Genomic DNA, 21,057 nt, shown 5'->3' on the forward strand with positions numbered 1-21,057 from the left:
CTTATGCCTGTTTTAGGTCATATGCACGTTTCATAAATGAGGGCCATTATGTCTAACTTCTGTGTTCTCCAAGCCTATGCTGTATCTGAAGTGGGGAGGGTGAAATAAAAGCAAGAATATCATATGTAGTGTCTGTATCATTTATCAAAAGCAGGGTACAGCCTGTCCAGTTGCAGTATTTCCTGTTCACTCATGTACTTGTTTTGGAGAAAAGTGTCAAAACATTGAGGTATCAGATTAGATTTGGAGAAGTCTAGAAATGTACAAGTTCCATTCAATCTTGGCAAAGATTCTGTTCAGAAGAAGTGTGTGAAACGATGACTTGCAATATTTTAAGTAGATTGCCAAGTTTCAATATACAACGGAGTATAAATAATTAAAATTATAAACAGGTTGAGAGGATAGGGGACACAGTTAATACCCTGCAGAGAGCAACCCGGTTATGTTCCAGGCATTTGAGGGGAATACAATTTGACAGTAGTATGGATAAAATCCCATAAAGTCATAACTGTCACATTCAAATTGATATATATATATATATATATATATATATATATATATATATATATACGGGGTGAGATCTTGCATGGAGCCCCAGATCGAGGGAGATTATCAGTGGTCTTGTATGTCTTCCATTTTCTAATAATTGCTCCCACAGTTGATTTCTTCACACCAAGCTGCTTACCTATTACAGATTCAGTCTTCCCAGCCTGGTGCAGGTCTACAATTTTGTTTCTGGTGTCCTCTGTCAGCTCTTTGGTCTTGGCCATAGTGGAGTTTGGAGTGTGACTGTTTGATGTTGTGGACAGGTGTCTTTTATACTGATAACAAGTTCAAACAGGTGCCATTAATACAAGTAACTAGTGGAGGACAGAGGAGCCTCTTAAAGAAGAAGTTACAGGTCTGTGAGAGCCAGAAATCTTGCTTGTTTGTAGGTGACCAAATACTTATTTTACCGAGGAATTTACCAATTAATTCATTAAAAATCCTACAATGTGATTTTCTGGATTTTTTTTTCTCCTTTTGTCTCTCATAGTTGAAGTGTACCTATGATGAAAATTACAGGCCTCTCTCATCTTTTTAAGTAGGAGAACTTGCACAATTGGTGGCTGACTAAATACTTTTTTGCCCCACTGTGTGTGTGTGTGTGTGTGTGTGTGTGTGTATATATATATATATATATATATATATATATATAGTTCCACCTTGATCATGGGAAGATAATTTAAATTTATAGTATGTCAATGGGAGCTCCCATTCCTTGCCAGTATTTAATCATGCTGTTGCAACCAGAGTTATGTTTCCTCCATCTGTGTTTTTGGAATCTTTTTTAGTTGGCTATATATTATGTAAAATCTTGTGGATGCACACTGAGAGCAAAAGTTAAAATATAGCTATAAAACCTTTTTTCTTTCTACGCGATACACTACCTCACTTTCATCTTTTTCCATCAAAAATCTCAAATGGGAATTTGTGGCTACGTTGTCAGATAATATGGTACTCGTTGTTTCAGTCTAAGTAACTCTGGTAATATAAAAACCCTTATTCACCTGTCAGCACAGCACATCCTCAGCCATTTGTCTGCCACCTTTAGTCAAATCTCCCTTACAGATGCAATGACTAATAGATGGAGTTTGCAAGGGCTGGGGATGGACTACAGAGAGTGTGAAAGAACTTATTTTTAAAAAAAGTGTGATGTCCAGAAATTTTTTAGACAAGGTGGTGTAAAAGGTATAAAAATAAAACTGAGCTGTGCTTTTTTTCCAACACTGAATTTGTGACTAGACGGAAAAAGTAATTGTCACATAATCACCGACAAATCATAAAAATTGTTTTGGTTCATACAGTCTTTCTTTAATCCTCCCTGCATGTTAAATGCATGCTCGCTCTCTTTCTTTCGTTCTTTCGTTCTTTCTTTCCGTCTCTCTCTCTCACTCACTCACTCACTCACTCACTCACTCCCTCACTCACTCACTCGCTCACTCACACTCTCTCTCTCTCTCTCTCTCTCTCTCTCTCTTTCTCTCTGCTTTTCTCACTTGGGGAATGGAATGTGGCGGGCTCCTCACAGGCTTCTGTAATGTGCTAACATAACAAATCAATCAGACTCGCAGTATTTCTACAGCCCCTCAGCTCACATTGATTTATTGCAAATGTGTTGAAGATGAAGAGAGAAACTCTTTAGCACTGTAGGGAGTGGATGTAGGGGAGAAGGATGTGAGGGGGGACAATGACAGGTTTGGGATGAGTGGCGAGGGGGAGGAGCGAGGAAGGAGGAGGGTCTGCTGACCTTTGTCTTGATAGACTGACATTGTGCACTTCAGGGTCATGGCGCTGTCTGTCATCAGCCAGCCGGGCAGAGAAAATGATGATAATGTGTTTTATATTTTAGATGGCTGTGGTGTGTTTGCTGTGTGCTGTGGTTTTCCAGTATGCGGAGCATGACAGCTGCTGTCAGCCCTGTAGCGGGATGGGTCAGGGGTCACAGAAACGACGGTGGCTTGGATTCCCATTAGACGCTATCAGTAAACTACCTGACAGACAACTTTTTCCATATATTTTGCATTTTAACTTTCCCATCTTGTGTGTTGATACTACTGCTAGTATTATTTGTTTTATAAAGTGTGTGAGTCACCTTCGTGTCATAATCCACTTAAAACTTTTTTAAATTTTTTTAAATGTGCCTGTAATTCATGGGCATCTTTAAAAAAAATGTCTGCTGTTTTTTTAACTAAATCATTACCATATTAAAGTGGTAATTTGTACCTAATGCATTTTGTAATGGCTTTGTGACTGTTATTTATTTGAGTCACTTTCAATCCCAACATTTTTTTAAACTCCAAACAAATTATCTTGCCGTTGCCACTCAATAATGACTCAGAGCAATTTCATATTTCATGCTCTCACAGCTCAGGGAGGGGATATCTGGAGGGATGCCTCACCAGTAAATTTTCTTTTCTATTTTATACATCTCAAGAGCGAAAGGCTTGTTTATCCGGTTTGGAGAATATGACTGTCGGAGGGGGAGACCGAGTAAGTAAGAGCTCAATAGTAGCTTGGTGTATTTTATCATGGGCGTACACTTAGAGACACTGAAAGGGGCTGATGGAGATGAGGATTGAAGTGGATTACTGAGATAGGACAGCGCCACTGAGAGAATAAAATCTTATTTGTATTAGGCTTTCATAAAATACACAAGCGGTAAAACGTACGTCCACTTCCGTAGACATATGCAGCTCAGCAGAGTGGCTGTGGCCGTCTCCCTGCGGGCGCTGCGCGGCTGATTGAAGGGGTTAAAGAGGAGATTAAAGTGATAATGTACATCTCTAATCCCCAGCACTTTAAGCTTGCAAATAGGCAAAAACTGCCTCCAACAACAGAGCTGGACATGAAGAGGGTGCATCACTGGCTATCAGGGTCAACCATCGCCATGGCAACAGATTATTCAGAATAATTATCTGCCATATGTGCCTTGTCACAATTAGAAGTTGGCTTTGAGCTGGGTCACAGCTCAAACGCTGATCAGAGTACTGGGGGTGGTGGTGAGCGTAACCCTCCTACACGGTTTATTAGAATAAAGTTCAGCTTGCTTATCACATCTGTCAACATGAGCCACAGTCACACAAACTGCACTCCGCTTCCAAGCAGACATTCTCGGAGACCGAGTGTTTTGATGCTACCAGCTCCATCACTTTGTTGCACGGACTTACTTTAAATGTCACTGCATACTTTGCGTTTTGAGCTTTCAATAGCCCTTCCTTCAATAATAGGTCTTACAAAATGAAAATCAGGAAGTGAATAAAATGGATTTATGATTTCAATCAGAATACTAAGCTTCTTGAATCGACTTTTTGGCTGAGTAGCGAGGAAAGGAAATGACTGTGTGAGCAGAATGCGCAAATGTGAGCTGACAGAGGCTCAGGGGGAAAAAGAAAAGAAAAACCTCTGTGGTTTGTTCTCAAGACCAAGCCGTCCATTAGGAGTCCAGACGTTTTAACTCATCACTGTGGCTCTCCCGCAGGAGTTATACAGAGACTGTTTCATTTCACATAAAGCTGTGTTCACACCCTGGAAAAAGCAGCAACAAGGTGCAAAGTGGTTCACCCATTACAGGGGATAATTTATTCTGTCACTTTTGCTCATGTGAGGTTGAGATACCTCTCTACACTATTTACCATCTTGTAAAGCAAAGACGCCAAAACCATCTTTCAAAGATCACTGTTAAGTCATTTGGAAAAGTTATTCACTCGAATAACGTCAAGTTAAACAGCTGTGATTCTTGCCATCTACTGTTTTCTTACATTGTACTCATTCCCACAGTGCAGACACATGGTGCAATCTGCAACAAAACATCCTCAAGTCACCCGTGGCAATCTCTATTAAGATTAAGTCTCTGCCTTTAATTGTGGATTTGGTATGAAGCATTTTGAGAATCCCTGGGGAAGTGCGAAACGTGACAGTTTTAAAATACTCACGATACCTTAGGCTTATTACTGCAAGCTGTCAGATTGTGTGAGATGCACAGCGACACCACTTCTCTCTGATCAAATTTGTCACATCATGCCAGGCGGGATCACAGGGTGGAGGCACTGCCGACACCTTTAGGAACGAGCCTGGATGTGTTCAGACAAGCTATTTGCGTTTAAATACCAATTAAACCCCATGCACTACTTACATCTATGGTCTATTAGATTGTCACCCATCACTATTAGGAGACACTCGGAGCCCTCTGGCATTCTGGGAAAAATAATTACATTCTTTCTGCGTCATAATTACTGCCTTGAAAAGTGTCTCTTTCGAACACTAACAAAGCAGGCTCTTACTCTTTCTGTCTCCCAATTCCTCTCTCCCCATGCTCTGGCTCTCTCATCTCTTGTCTGTTGTCTCTCTAGACACTAATGAAGTGGATTAATTGCGTAACTCCAGAGGAACTGTCTGCACAGGACTGCATTAATTAAGTTGTTGTGTGTATTCATTTTAAAGCTTCCACGTTTTCCGACTGGCCCTACCATATAATCATGTTTGCCATCATCACTTACTGTTGCTTTGTGACTCATGTAGAATTGGCATAGTGTTAGGATTTGCATGTGTTTTGGGGCAATGTGTTGATTAGTCCAAATGAAACAGTTTGTCGCTCTGAAAATGATGGCACGTTGATTTCCCATTTGCAACTTTACTCAACTCTGTGAATCCACAAAACTCAAATCTGTCACCGTCTTGCATCTATTATTGTGTGATTTCTATAACTCACACTTCGACTCATTTTTTTCCATTTAATTTCATGTGTATTTGAATAGGGACAATTGCTTAGACATAGACATTTGTGCAACAAATCTCCAATGTGCAGCAGCACAGCATTTATAGATCATGAAAACAAACATTAAAGATGCAGTAGGTAAGACTTATAAAACTAACTTTCTGTCATATTTGCTGAAACTGACCACTATGTTCCAGTAGAACTATATGAAGCAGGCAATAAAAAAAAAAAATCTGGCTCCTCTGGCACCACCTACAGCCTGTAGTGTGATTTGCAAAAATCCATCGCTCCCTGTTCAGATGCTCCAATCATGGCCGGGCGGGGGGTGTCTAACTGCGTGTCAATCACTGCTCATGCACACACATTCATTCTCCCTGGTGGGGCGAGGGGCTTAGAAGACTGTTTGGGCTTCAGCAGAAAGGGGGGAGGGACTGAGAAGTTGTTATTCTTTGGCTAAGTCCTGGATCTTCATAATCCTACCTACAGCACCTTTTAAACATTGCCACAATTAAAATACATAAAGCACATAAACATACAAGACACCTACATCTGTATTATTTATTAATCTACACATTGTGGCAAGTTGGTATGATAACCTGTCAGACATGAAGGAAGTGAGTTTGAGTTATTGTATCGTTCCACTTGGGTAAACCTAGTGAAAGCTTGTCGGTTACTTCCAGAGCGTGACTGATGTTTAGCACCGGCTAACCACACTCAACTGGTCTATTTATGCAGTCACTCTACTTGATTTAGTTCTTGCCTTCTTCACAGTGTTCATTCGGTTTACATTTTCTTTGACATTGCCGTACTGCATTCATGGGAAAAAGTGACAGTTGTGGCAGTTCCTTTTACAAACAGCCAGAGAGCAAGCCACTGCTTCTGCTCTCATATATGTCAGCTCCTGAGTCCTGAGGATTCAGGCTGTTGACTTAAGATCTTAGCTTTTTTAGAATAAAGTGTACCTCTGTTTTACATCTTCCTCTTAAACTCCTCTTGTATTTCACTAATGCTGTCACAGTTCTTTTCTTATTTGGGGCGATAGTGTTAAAGTATGATGCTTTAGGCAAGGTTACAATTTTGCTGTATAAAGTATTAAATGGCATTAGATTACAATGTTGCATTAACCAAGTTTTTGTCACCAGAACTCATTAAATTCACCATCAGTTTCTGAGCAACCCATGAACCACAGGTCAGGATGACACCAAATTTGGCAGGTACATTAATTGGGTGTGCCTTCACTTTCATCAAATACACAGGACAGATTATTAAGTCTATTGTCAGTTTTTTTTTGAAAATAATAGAATAGAAATATATTCTACATCAAACATGCATCTAGTGTATCTGCCTAGTACTTAATTTCACACTCTTTTTGGCATTAATAGTTTCCACAGAGGTGGCTTTCCATTACTTTCCTAATGGTTGCAATGCTTGCAGCCATCTTTTATTTACTTCTCTATTGCAGTGATGGTAGCCGTATCTTATCTATAATCTCTTTTCTTACTTTATTTGTATTAGTTTTGACCAATTACTAGGGGGTGACCATAAACTGTACATGCAAAGTTATTAAGAGTTGCAGTCTTCTACATTCGTCTGTCTTTTTATTTTCATGATTTAAAAACTAAACATTTGCTCACACAGAGGATACAACTTTAATTTCTTACACTATTTCATAAACATGTCCCTGTTGCTGATTCCATCTCTTGAAAAGGCAGTGATGAAACCCCCCACTCTTTGCATCAATTTAGAATGCTACCATTATAGTGAAGGCCCCTTTGAGAAAATAGCTTTTGTATTTACGAGTAGTGCCACTACAAGTAGTAGCACTACACTGTTTCCGTGCTGGGTACTCAGTACCTGCTACCTAGACTCCAGCCAGAAAATATACTCCCACATTAACTTTTAAGGATAGGAAGTCAGGTTTAGGACTTAAAGGAAAAAACCCACAGGAGTTTCTTATGAATTAAGCTCCCTACCGGTGGCAGGAAATATGACCCACCAAAACTACTTAGTTAAAGCTTTAGTGCTAGTTTTAGAACTTTTTTATATTGATGAACGTCTGTTACATTCAAGCCATTGCCAAATGAGTTGTTACAAAGCTAACTAAGACTATCAGTTCCACACAACTCTCTGTATTTCTCAGTATGGCTACGTTCAGAAGATTTTGTAGTCCGGTGACTTTCCCACGCAGAAGCTTGAGTGAATATAATGACCTTTTCTGAAGAGCCCATCATGTTTTTTTAATCCTCCGTGTTGTTTTTGTATACAAGCAAATGTGTGGAGGAGGGACAGGTTGCGCGTGCGCGATCACGGAAGGCTTGTATCATGTGGACCCGCCGACAGTGTTGTTGTCATTACTTAGAATTCCTCATGGGGGCGACAGGAACTACACACTATATCTTTAAGTTTATAAAAAAGGTTGTGGTTTTGGTTAAATTCAGATGTTACTTCACTTCTGGTTACGCATGTGACGCAGAAAAGTTAAAAAACCTCACAGTTTAATTTTACTTTCTAACAGGACACAAACCTCGTTGTCCTGGGTGAAAGTCCTGTGTTTGTTTGACCCATCCGCCACCCCAACCTGCCTCCTCATGCGGAAATCGGCGGTGTCACCTTACTATCTGCTTTGCTGCTTTGTCATAATTTATACGGCCATTAGAGGGCGGCGTCACCATGAACGTAAATATGACTGGTAATTGCTGCATGAACAAACAACGTATGTGGGCGTTTTTCGGGGGAGGACCGACTCCATTAACTAGATAAACGGGACCTTTTTAGAGTCTTTTTACCCTGCTGCGTAGGGAGCGAGTACACATCTGTTTATTTATTCATCTTCATTTTCTATTTCATGCTCAATCTTCCTCAGCATAGAACGGATAGAGAGGTGAGAGATTGCACTTGACAGGTTCAGGGAACTGTTCTGTTTGTTTGTAATACCATAACTTGGGTGCACCATCGGAAAGTTGATTTCATATATAAACCCATGACCTTAGAAGACCAATATCCACTGCAGCACGACCTCCCCTCAGGGAGAGAATGAACACGCAGCACTTACCACCCGATAGCACTCAACCAGCATTCTTTAGTCACACAGTGCCTCACATGTGCGCATACACACACACACACCACACACACACACACACACACACACACACACACACACACACACACACTAATAAAAATACCTGCAGTTTTTCACATTAATGAAGTACCACACAGATCCACAAACTGTGTGCGTAAAGGAGCAAATAAAGGAGCAAAAACCATGATTTGTCTCGCACCATCAGCATAAAAATATGATCTCTTTGCCAAGGTCAAACTGTCAAGATTCAGGGTATCCCATGCGTATGGACACAGTCACAGACATACACAAAGAGATGGATTGAAACAAAGAGACAGACAGATAAAGGCGCACACGCGTAAGGCCACCCTTTCATGCTTCGCTTCAGCCATTAGTCATTCTGCATCTGCAAGGTAGCGTTACCATGAAGTGTAGACACCAGTATCCATAACATGCATGTATTATTTATGAGAGCATGTACGGTTTGCAGTGATGTATGCAAATGTATACATTAAGGAGAGGAGGCTTTTCATTTCTCCCTGTTAGAAGTGTCTGCCTTCTTATCACCACTGCTATTAAAATAGTACGGCTGAGGGGCGGAGATCCATCTTGTCTTTTAGTGTGTGTGTGTGTGTGTGTGTGTGTGTGTGTGTGTGTGTGTGTGTGTGTGTGTGTGCGCATCCTGTGCATGCGTGATTGTGATGGTGCACTCAACTGTGCTTGCAACTGCAATCAGGACTGTTAAGTGGCCTGCAATTTCAAAAAGAGAAATTGAAGTGGGGACTGGAAAAAAGGAAGAAAGAGATGTAAGCCTGTGAAGCTAAAATGTGAGGCGTCCTTGATGAGAATCGTTTTGATTATTCCTAACAAAGGTAAAGCGTATTGCATCATAATTGCCTCCTTGCTATTTCATGTAAGATTGAGCGTGTTCCTCTAACAAAGATTTCTCTGTATTTGAGTGTTGAAGCAGCATTTGCAGCAAGGTGGCCATTCTCTTAAGGACCCTTGCAGTGCAATAAGAATTATTTTACTGTCACACAAGTGCTGCTTTTGCATTTTTATACCCAATTTAGAACACATTTATGCAGTCATACCCAAATTCTGCATCTTCAAATTTTTGTACAGCCCAAAATCTCACATTCAATATCTCAATGAGCCATACAAGCCCACAGAAGCAACAGTTCAACCCCATGCTCTCTATGATGACAGGGAAAAACTCCACAAGAAATGATAGGAATAATGGTTGGGGAAGGCAGGGAAAAGGCAATTAAAGAAAAATATAGTTGTAATAATTACCAGAAATACGTAGATATGGCGTTGTTGAGCTTTTACATGTGTGGAGCTTGTCCAAACATGTATTTAGGCTCTTATTAAATGAACTAGCAGATAAGGGAGCATAAGTCTCAGATCATCTGTGTCCTGAGAGAAGAGAGGTAACAATGTAAACCACAACACGCATACGAAATTGAAAGCCCTCTTTCAATCTTGCCGTTTCACTTCACGCTCACAAAGCAGCCATTCTGACCTCCCAGTGATTGTGTACTTTATAATAGAGTCTGCGGTGATATGTTTTTGCATTCTGGTGTGTGCGTGCGCCTCAGGGACAGTGGGTGACAGACTCACTCCCTGTGTGTGGCCGGTTGCAGTGCGAGCGCCAAGGACAAGCAGTGGAGGGTAGAGCGGGTGATTTGTCTCTTAGGATTGAACTCATCTCCCTGGTCTCCCGCAGGCCTCTCCTCCCTCTTCTTTCTCTGCATGCTGTCTTATTTTGAAGGTGAACAGCATTTCTCTCAGTGTTTGCATGCATCCGTTTTTGCTGATGCAGTTGATAGTGTTTTGGGAATTTACTCAGTTTATGTTTTACTCGAGGACACCGCAGATTCATATATGCCAAAAAAAGCACAAAGTATTTTTCGTTGAGCTATTTCAGCCAATGGAGCTGAGGTCATAGCAGAAACGGAGCCGCATCCTGCATGTATACTTGGATGTTTAGATTATTTAACACAGAACTGTATTCATAACAATAGGATCCTTGATTGTACAAGACAAACATTAAGCATCAGCTCAATTAGTGCATTTCTTTTCCACGTAGGTCTCTTAATTGACTGTCTGTTTCCAACTGTGGCATGTTTAGATGTGTTTGTTACCTTTTGGCGAGAGGGCAGTCTTGATAAAGTGTGTTGAAAGAATAGTTTGTTTATAGAAATAGTCCGAGCAGATGCAGCCAATCAGCAAAGAAGAAGATATTTAATGAATGTAGAACTGGACAAAAAAGCCAGCTCATGGACAGCTCTTAGTTATACACTACATTAAGCCAGAAATGAACTTAAAAGTAAGTATGAATATAATTTAGACCCAAGGCAAGGCAGCTTTATTTGTATAGCACATTTCAGCAACCGGGCAATTCAAAGTGCTTTATATAAAACAAAGGCTTGAAAAATACACCAATGATTGATCTGTCATTATAGGAGGTCTCCTATTGCCTCATATACTTAGTAATGCTACCAAATCACAGCAGGGTCCCTCCTGGTACCCGGTATAACCATTATTTATGTGCCAGTGGCAAAGTAATGCAGAAAAGTGTCCAGGACTGTCATCAGCCATCGGCTGTACAGGGAATAGTCACTTTGAAGTCTGTTAAAGCTGCTATGCCACCCATCACATCCACTATGACAGTGTCCTCTAAAATATCCAGACCCAAATCTCTGTAGTTTGCAGAATAGAATATAGGTGCTGGCAAGGTAAACACCTCTCTTATCATATTCAGCAGTCCATGCAACAGTCTTCTGTTGGCGGTTGAATTCCATTTAGCTTTTATGAAGGAGGTGGGGAAAGTGATATTATTATTTTGTGGTCCTAAATGTCTGTTTTATCAGTTTAATGCAGGTTTTTTCAAACCATATCTACTGCAAATTACATTCATCTGTAAACTTCTTAGCTTTTTTTGCTAAAGGTTTCAGGGAATGTTATGATGATGGGTAAATGACAAACCTGGACTATTAGTGTTGAAAGCAACCATCCACCAATCCCATTGACCATCTAACCTCCACACCTTACCATATAACTGCTCTTTTGCAACATAGTTCGGTATTCATAATATTTTTCCTGAAATAGGAACAAAACAGCTATGCTTTCATTTTTAAACATTTCATTTTTCTCTCTTGGCTAAATGGTTGAGCAGTAACTTTCCAATGAGTTACACAACATCTTGGGTAATTTTCAAGTAAAAAGACACATCAGGGACTAACTGCAAATCAATACGCAGCAAATAAGTAGCTCTTGAATAACTCTGAATTAAGGATTGTAGATAATGATAATGACAAGTTACTTAAGCTTTATGTCAATGATCCAGTATCTAATGAGTTTCTAGATCTCATTTCTAAATGTCTTTTGAGTCTAATCATTCCAGATCAGCTGCTTAAATAGCACATTACCAACAACTAATTATTACTTCCTGATGACATACACTTCATATTGGGAACTATCTTTGTGTCTCCTCAAGTAAAATAGCGCACCCTCCGACTCAACTTACAAGTAGGCACTGACTAAAAAAAACTAATGACTCAATGCGTCGTTAGTTTAAGATTTATTGGGTCATTATATAGTAGTTCATGAATAATGTACAAGAGACGGAATCCTCAAAAAAAAACTTGAACTGTCAAATTCAATGAATATTAACACTTAACTTCTAAAAAGCAGCATCTTTATTTGCTCTGTAGTCCTTGATTTGGGTTATCCAAGAACTTAGAATCAATGTATTGTATTGTATAAATGCATTTCAAAGGGATAGGTTGGATTTATACAAAGCACCTCTGGTCTGTGTTGAGTAATTTCAATGCAACCGCAGAGGAACATGAAGCCTTGTTGCGACTTGCTGTGAATTTAAAGATGTTTCATCGTTTATCTGAAAGGCTTCTTGATTTCCAATGGCAGGCGGGAAATCCTCAGCATTTATTCTGTCAGGATGTCACAGTTCTATTCATTCATTCACTGTTAACCCTTCTCTTTCTTAGTGCCTCTGAGAAGGCATTGCAATATCTACAGACCATATCAGACAAGTTATACTTTGAAAGATAATCTCCTGAACTGTGCACATAATGCTCTTGTGCTATTTATTCTGCTCCCCCTTTTTTCCATTAGTCTGTCAGTCTCAGTCCCTTCATTTAGCAGTATGCAAGTCCCGTTAAATGATTAGTAAGCCCACAAGTTATTATATGCAAAGCCTCTTCCACTTCATCGGCTTAGTGAGCAGTGAGGTTTAAACACACCTTGCTAAAGTCTCTCTCCCCCAACACACACACACACACACACACACACACACACACACACACACACACACACACACACACACACACACACACACACACACACACACACACACAAAGGTATTCAGCAAAGTGAGCAAGTAGATTCCAAGAACAACACATTCAAACATTACTAGACAAATGCTTTGATTCTTGCCTTGAAGATATATGTCCTCACATACATTCATGCAAACAAGAAGGCACACTCATTCTAAAACAGTGCACGTACACGTTCAGTCACACAGAGATTAAGCCTGAGCCCTTCCTGTCTTCTAAAACGTGGCATCAGATAGGATTCTCTGTGTAAGGTCCAACCAATAAAACGCCCCAAATATTCTATTAAGTGTAAATCCTCTCCGTTGGTGGAGCTTGTGGAGTCAGATTAGGACTAGACAAACACTGCCAAGCAGTCATGCCCACACCGGGACCACTGCCAATAAGAAGCCCCACAGATATTGCCATGTCACTGTGTGTGTGTGTGTGTGTGTGTGTGTGTGTGTGTGTGTGTGTGTGTGTGTGTGTGTGTGTGTGTGTGTGTGCACGTTTAGTTACAGGCAGCAAAGACCCCCAATGTGAGCATTAGCAGGCAAGGGGGAACTGGTACGTGCTGCTCAGTGTAATGGGAAGACAGTCAGGGATCTGAGTGGGTTGCAGCTGCAACACACAACCTTTGTTCTGTTCTGTGCACAAGTTCATACGTGAGTGCATGTTTTTCTATCTCCTGCAACAAAGCGGAAGTATACCTTTGTGTCAACATCTGTATTGGTGCACACACGCACCTGTGAATTTGGCAACAGCATAAAATGCTAACACCTATTTTTTTATTTGTGGTAACATACAAATTAATTCTAATTTACTTTACTGTGTAGCTGACTTCTTAGTTTGTAAGCCGTATCACTGGAGAGTCTGTGTTTATGTAGTAATGGGAGCTCTGTAGCTCCTCTGTATACTGCAAGCACAGACCACTGCGATGTTTTTGGCAGAACAGACAGATTTCTATCGCTGACCCTAAGGCTGCTCATTAGAATTCAGCACATCTCTCCCAAATCTCCCTCCATCTCGTTCTCATTCCCGCCTTTACTTGTTTCTCTATTGCTGCCTTCTTTTTTTCCCCCTCTCTTGCTGTCATACACATAGGAAAAGAATGCTTAGAGCAAAGAGGTGAACTAATGGTCAGCCATCATAACAATGTCTGTGTGAGCTGGGTACACAGCCGTTCCCACTCAGTGACAACTGCCAAAACGTACACAAAGACAAACACTGCTACACAACTGCATGCATGTACACACACATACACACATATGCACGTCTGTAGTTAAACCGGTTATATTTTTTGATTGAACATTGATTCACATGACTCCACTGTGAAAGGGATCACTCACACCTGCTGAAATCAGAGAGAATTACCACCCAACTCTACAGCTCCAAGGAGCTTTTAAGCCTCTTTAAACTCACATTTTTTGTTAAGGCCTACGCAATTATTGTGTAGCTGTGTCTAAGCTGCTCTCATTAGCCCCCCGTAGGCAGTTGTTTCCACATAAAAAAGCTCTGATAAACTCACCTGCCAGCAACAAATGGCTATCAGACAAAAGTGGCTACTGATGAAAGCTGAGCGATTACAGCTAAAAAGCCAGATATTTTTCTCAAGCATTGTTGGAGACTGAAACAGCGGTAAATAGAGAGTGAATATTGAACCTTCATTGTATCAGGTAGACATAAACATGACCCCAAATGAACGCTACTCTGTGTCTGCTGAATGTGAAAGTAGGCAAGGTTTGCTGAATTGTTAACCAAGCCATGGTTAGACCCTGTTTAAACTTGGTTTAAAAATGCATCTCAAGTCAAGACTAAGACCAAGGCAGGGCAAGACTGAGTCAAGACAAAGACCAGACCAGTGCCAGACAGCCAGAGCTTCTCCTGTCTCCCGCATCACTTTCTTGGGAGTGCATGTTAAAGATGCAGTAGGTAAGTCTTATAAAACTAACTTTCTGTTATATTTGCTGAAACTGACCCTATGGTGGCGTGGCTGCAGGATTTTAAAGATCTGAAGAACGATGCAGATGTAGCCACATTTCCTCTCAACAGGTAACATAATTACCATGAATGATTTATCTTTCACTTGGTTATTAGTAGTCAAAAGTCCACAAAGCTATGTTGGTGAGGATGATAGTAACGTTAGCACAGTGGTCGGTCTGATGTGATGCTGAAATGGCTAACGGTAGCCTGCTAGTTAGCATCGTTTTACTGTTGGTGAATAAAGTTAACGTTGTGTTAGTGTTTTAGTTATTGAAAATGTTGTCTGTCTGACATGCCGGCAGTTCTGTCAAACTCCGTTGTGTGGGAGGGGCTTAGGAGACGGTTTGGGCTGCAGCAGAAAGGGAGGAGGGACTGAGAAGTTGTCAATGTTCAAATTTGTTGGCAAAGTCCTGGCTTTTCACAATCTTACCTACTGCAGCTTTAAGGGGGCGGTGAGAAGAGGTTACAAATTTCAAATTGGAAATGAGTCAAGTCCCTGCAGTTGTGGTCTTGACCGGTCTTTAAATAAAATCCTGAGTCTTCTCTATGCGAGACCAAGACGATTCTTGGTGCCATCGATTCCGAGACAAGACTGAGACATTCAAAAAGTGGTCTTGAGACCAGTCGTAAGACCAAGACCGATCTTGAGTACTACAACACTGGGTTGGCTATAAAACCAAGTTAAACAGGGTCTAAATCGCCGCCAAATTGAGCTTGTTTTTGATGTTTTTCTGCCCCCTAGTGGTTAAAATTGATTTATGCAGCTTTAAAGGCGACCTATGAAAAAATCACTTTTTCAGTGCTTGTGCATACATTTGATACGTTTGCGTATCTGGAGTGCCTACCAAACCACAAACTGTGAAATAAGACACCCCATTCTTTGTTTTCGCTCAGACTGGACTTTTCGGGAGGGAGGCTTAAAGAGACAGGCGCTAAAATGGAGGGTGAAGAATACGGGTATATTCCGACAGAACCTGAAAGAATGTAAACACGGTCTAGTAAAAACCCAAAATACAGATATGAACCTGAAAATGAGCATGATAAGACACTCCTGTTGATGGTATTAAAACATACAGTGTCGTAACAGGGTAGAGCAGATTTAGTCTCAGTCACGTACATTCACACACAGACAATTTTATAACGCCACGCTTGGATAAAGAACACATTCTGATACATTAATTGCTAATGTTTGCTGCATCCGTTCTTAAGTAGGCATTTGTGTCTGCATGTGTGCCCACGTGTGTGTGTTTGTGTCGGCGTTATTGTCCCAGGCTAATTGAGCAATTCCACAGTGGAAGCAGCGGGCTTTACGGTCACGGAACGACGTGCTCTCATGGAGCAGTTAGAAAGCCTCCACTTTCATAATTACTGCGCCTTTATCTGTGCAGTGGCTCGAACTACTCCCAGATGCATACAGGCACAAAAGACACATATACTAAAGCATGTAATTATTACAGATATTGTATACACACTCCTACATTCACCTTCATTATGTGAATGCTTGCACATGCTGTACCCACTCACATGCAATGAGCATTTCCTTTTCCTTTTTTTTTCTTCTTTTGTATTTGGTGTAGGAGGAAACTCTGTGTTCTGAGGATCTTGCAAAGCCATCTCTCAGAAGACTCATTGAGCCTGTCATAAACTTGAATTCAGTGATACCTTTGAGATGTACAGATGCATGTTCAGATTTGTCTGTGGGAGTGGGAAGTTATGTGTGTAGGTGGTAGTTTATCAGAACCAGCACCATTTATCTTTTAACAATGATTAAATATTAGATTTGAGGGCTTTGGCATAGAAAATATGCTGTGCCCACTATTTAGATTTTGATGTTATTTAAATACAGATACAAAACCTTTGTCTGTCTGTGTGTATTTGTGCATGTGTGTGTGTGCGTTTGTGTGTTTTGGGTTTTTGCGCATGTGCTTGCATGCTTGATTGCACATGTGACATGAACAAACGTCAACACTGGTGGCCCTGTCTGTTTGTCTCATGCAGACGTTCTGTGAGTGTGTGCCCAGCTCCTCCCAGCTCAAACATCGCTGGTCAGACTCAGAAACTGCCAGGGAGACCCCGGCCAAGGTAAGGCCCTGTCACTACAACGTACTGTGTACATGCACACGCAGGCAGATACGCATGCACGCAAACATCAACACACGCTTTTGTTTTATGGGTTGTATCAGAATTACATAATTAGTGATTAGGGGTTTTATTGTAAGTAATACATCATACTGTTGAAAACTATTTCAACAGTTTATTTTGAAATATAGATGATTATTTTAAATATCCTTTTCTCTGACTGAGAATACTGTGAATCAACTTATTCACCATTTGCAACTAACAACTATTTTTACTATTTAATTAATCTGCTGATTATTTGTGCATTTAATTGTATGGTATCATAATAGTCCAGAGCCCAAGGTGACATCTTCTAATGGCTTATTTGATCTGACCAACAGCCCAAAGCCCAAAGATAGTCAATTTAATATCATAGGCGACTGAGACACCCAACAAATATTCACATCTGAGAAGCTATAACCATTGCATATTTGACATTTTCGCTTGACGATTAATTGATTATACAAATTGTCATTGATAATTTTTCTGATGAACATCTATTCGATGAATCTACTTTTCTTTTTTTTATTGAAACAACTGTCAAACTGGATGTTGTAGGTTGGTATAGGCTCCAGCAAACATTGAACAAAAGTGGAAGAGTGAAATTGATAAAAAGCAATGTCCTGTATACAAAATCCCTCCATTGCTTCATTTATATACCGTTTGTCTTTTTGTAATTATATATTCCACCACCTTCCAGTAAAAACCTTGGCACACTATGAATAGTAATTTGCTCACCTGTGGAGGGGATTTGGTATCATTGACGACGATTTTCATCACAATCCGCTTTCTCCCTGCTTTGGTGATGGCAGTGCGAAGGATTATTACACATTACATTTTGCCACCGCGCAGCAGCTATGACACAACCTCCGCTCAAGTACACAAAATGCACAAGCATTAGACAGGATTAGGCTCTGCAGATTCTTTAAACTCGGCGAGTGATCATGGCTGAAACAGGAAAAGGAGCTTGATTGCATGGCAGAAAGTTGAAGGAAGCTACAGTGTGCATTGAATAGTGATGTGAAAGTGTTATTCAAGCTGGAGGTGAATGAAATGGAAGTGGAATTGGTAAAAAAAAATAAAAAATAAGTTTGTGCATTAGGCTTGCTATGCCTATATGTGCTAATTTAGCATTTGAAGATGTTTGTGCATTTCTGTATGTTGTAGTTGGTAGCATCAATGTGAAATGCTTCCTGTGTATACATCAGTGACAGCATATATGTGTGTGTGTGTGTGTTTGTGTTTGAAGGGAAGAAAGACAGCAAGGGAGAGATCTTGCAAGACTGCCGGTTTCCTGCTTAACTAATGAGCAGACAAATCCTTTTGTCCAAGAACTGTATGCCAATGTTCCTGCGTGGGAGGACAACGTCATTTAAATAGAGAATAATTCATTCTTTGCCTCTGCTTTTCTATCTATCCATCAACATTCCCCTGTTGTCCTCTCAAATCCCATGGTGTGGCATGAGTAGAGGCAGGAGAGGATCTAAAAGTCAGCCACTAATTACAGAAAGGGCTCCTGCTGTGAGATTGAGAGACTCATTTACAAAAAAATGTTTTTCCAGTGTTTAGAGGCTGCCTGCGCAACCATTCTCACTGTCATTACCCGACTGCGACTCTTGAACTGAATTGAAGGATTGTGTATTCTGTTGGGACATGAAGCAGGTTGCCTTTTTTTATTTTTATTGTTTTTGTGACCATTGAAAAAACTAATATGGTAGCAGCTAAAACTCCACTTCTCATTGTCATTGACATTTTTTTCTTCAAGTCATTCCCTCTGATGTCAGCCTGACCTCAAAAAAGAATTGAACCAAGCTTGTTGCTGGGTCAGTGGGACCTGATTCCATTTTTAGTGCCTCTACCCATAAACAGTATTTTAGCTGTGTGCATTTCCCCCCAGCGCCCCCACAATCAATGAGCTACCTTAACTGACTTTAGTTATCTTCATTTTAGGCTGCGTTATTGGTACAAATTTGTACCTTAAACCAGGGATCTTCAAAAGGGGGCCCAGGACCCCTTGGGGGTCCTCAGAGTCACTGCAGGGGGGCCTCCAAATTATTGTTAATTCTTGAAAGTCTTTTCAAAAATTAAAAAGTCTTAAAGGAACACGCCGACTTATTGGGACTTCAGCCTATTCACCGTATCCCCCAGAGTTAGACAACTCCATACATACCCTTCTCATTTGTGTTGGGGGTTTTAACTTTTTCCCGCCCCCCCCTGCGCCCCCCCACCCCCAAAAACCCACCCCCCCCCCCCTCTCTTCCTCAAAAAAAAAAAAAAAAAAAACCCCATTCCTGTTTACATGTTGTGATTTGTATAGTCACAGGGTGTACAAATAACAAGGTCACTATGCTTTTACTATCTAGTAATTGTTGACTCTATTACTCCAACTCTGAGCGAACTCCAGGCGAACTCTCTGCTCCTCACTACAGGGCTTCAGGTGCTGCGAGTAAATCACTCCGCCCAAGTAGCAGAAGTAGCAGTGCTTCGCCTTTCTGAGAATATAGTTCCCAGTTTGTATGCGGTTAGTAGATGGCTGTGTCTCATGTGACCTTGTTATTTGTACACCCTGTGACTATACAAATGTAAATAGGAACACGTTGGCATTATTTTGTCACTTATTCGGAGCAGTAGGCTAGTTATCAAACGTATTATTAGCAAACATAAATCCCCACTGATGATAGGCTTACTGGCCAATAGGTAATGTAAGGTAGCCATCCACAGATACAGTTCATCCCAAAGGATTGATTGTTCCACATGTGTGTTTAACATTAAAACATGACTTATAAAATCATGCCAACAATTATTAGGCTATTTATATAGCTTAGTATTCTATGCAAAAAAAAAGGTATCTATAAATGCTTTAGGCTGCCCTAAAAGTTATTGTAGGACCAGATTAATATGCAACTTCCATTTTATACAATATATGTAGTAGGAGGTCCCTGATCTCTCTATCAGTTAAGGGGTCCTTGGCTTAAAAAACGTTGAAGAACCCTGCCTTAAACTATCAGAAACTACTTCATATGTTGTGTTTTAAGAGGTTCACATCTTCGGACATCATTATGTGCCTGTACACACTACATCTGCGAAAGGTTTCATTTACATTCACTGCTGCTGTATGTGTATGTGTGTAGGTATCCGTCAGCTCTGTGTGTGTGTCGCTCTCGGCATAACAGGTGCCACCGTATATCTTCTCTATGTTAAGTTAACAATCAGTATGCTAGCAATGAATATTTAGTGCAGTGCCCATGATGGTTTCCACTGATGTCTTGGCCCGCTGGCGATAGAGCTCAGTGAAACTGTTCTGATGTTACACTGCAGCCATTCTGCAGCGAGAGGCCATTATACACATTATGTACAGCACAGACACCCTGCCACAGCCAAGCCCAGTCATAGCATAATCACTTAACTGCACGTACACTCAAACAAACCGAGGGGGGAAAAACTAAAAACACTTTTTGACATGCAGAGAGAAATTTCATCATGCAGTCTGGGTCTACATCTTAAGTTAGATGTTTAAAATGTATTTTTTTACATTCAGCAATACTTTCCTGGAGCTCTTTTCTGTGATGATGTATTTGTGGTGGGAAAAAACAGGAAGAAGTGGGAAGGTTCTGACAAAGTAATCCAATTTTTCCATTTGCAATATGTGCATGGTGCTTGCCTGTCTGTTTGGCAGAAAGGGCTGTGTGAAAAAAATTTGTGTATGCATGCATGCACAGTTTCCAACCCATTTGGATAAATAGAGCCTACAGGCAGATTGCAGTGACAGTGCTTCCATAGAAAACAGTGGCCACAGTAAAGTTTGCCCCTGCAGAAAAACAATAATGCATTAGTTTAATCAATGTACTTAGTAGATCCAACCAAATATATATTTAAATTACAGGAGTAAAAATAGAAAAAAAATCAACAATACATGTAATATGTGATGAAAGTAGTCCTTTTCCAATCACCCTCTCAAAAATCGGTTTGTTCCCCTCCAGAATAAAGGAATCATGTATTTTTGTGTGGATTGGTAAAGCAGCTTGTCTTCTCAGGTATTAACCAGATCAATTGATTTTTTTAAATGCAATAATCTATTGCGTTATTCACAGAGTACATGCTTGCTTGTTGTTTGTGTTGTGGGTTAGATTTTTAAAATTACAGCTAAAATCTTCTTTTGTGAAGCATAAGATTCCAGCAGGGACTCACCAGGCCTTGAAAAATGTGCTCGCTGGCTCCAGGCCCCATATGGATCTGCCCATGTGAGTTGTAAATAAAGCCAGGGGGTTACAAATGGGGCCCATGTGAGAAAACCATCCTCAGGC

At 40.5% G+C, this 21,057-nt stretch overlaps 1 protein-coding gene across 3 annotated transcripts in view; it reads left to right on the forward strand.

The window, feature by feature from the left end:
* fibcd1b (fibrinogen C domain containing 1b) overlaps positions 1 to 21,057 on the forward strand; it is a 131,619-nt gene that overhangs the window by 35,251 nt on the left and 75,311 nt on the right. For 2 of the 3 annotated variants that reach the window (XM_039780831.1, XM_039780830.1), the window contains exon 2: positions 16,634 to 16,717. The exons of the other annotated variant lie outside the window; for it this stretch is intronic. In XM_039780831.1, the coding sequence (XP_039636765.1) occupies positions 16,634 to 16,717 (84 nt within the window). The remainder of the gene's footprint in view (positions 1 to 16,633; positions 16,718 to 21,057) is intronic. 3 annotated transcript variants of the gene reach the window in all.

Source organism: Perca fluviatilis, chromosome 17 (genome assembly GCF_010015445.1).
Source record: "Perca fluviatilis chromosome 17, GENO_Pfluv_1.0, whole genome shotgun sequence".
In the NCBI taxonomy this organism is placed as follows: Eukaryota; Metazoa; Chordata; class Actinopteri; order Perciformes; family Percidae; genus Perca; species Perca fluviatilis.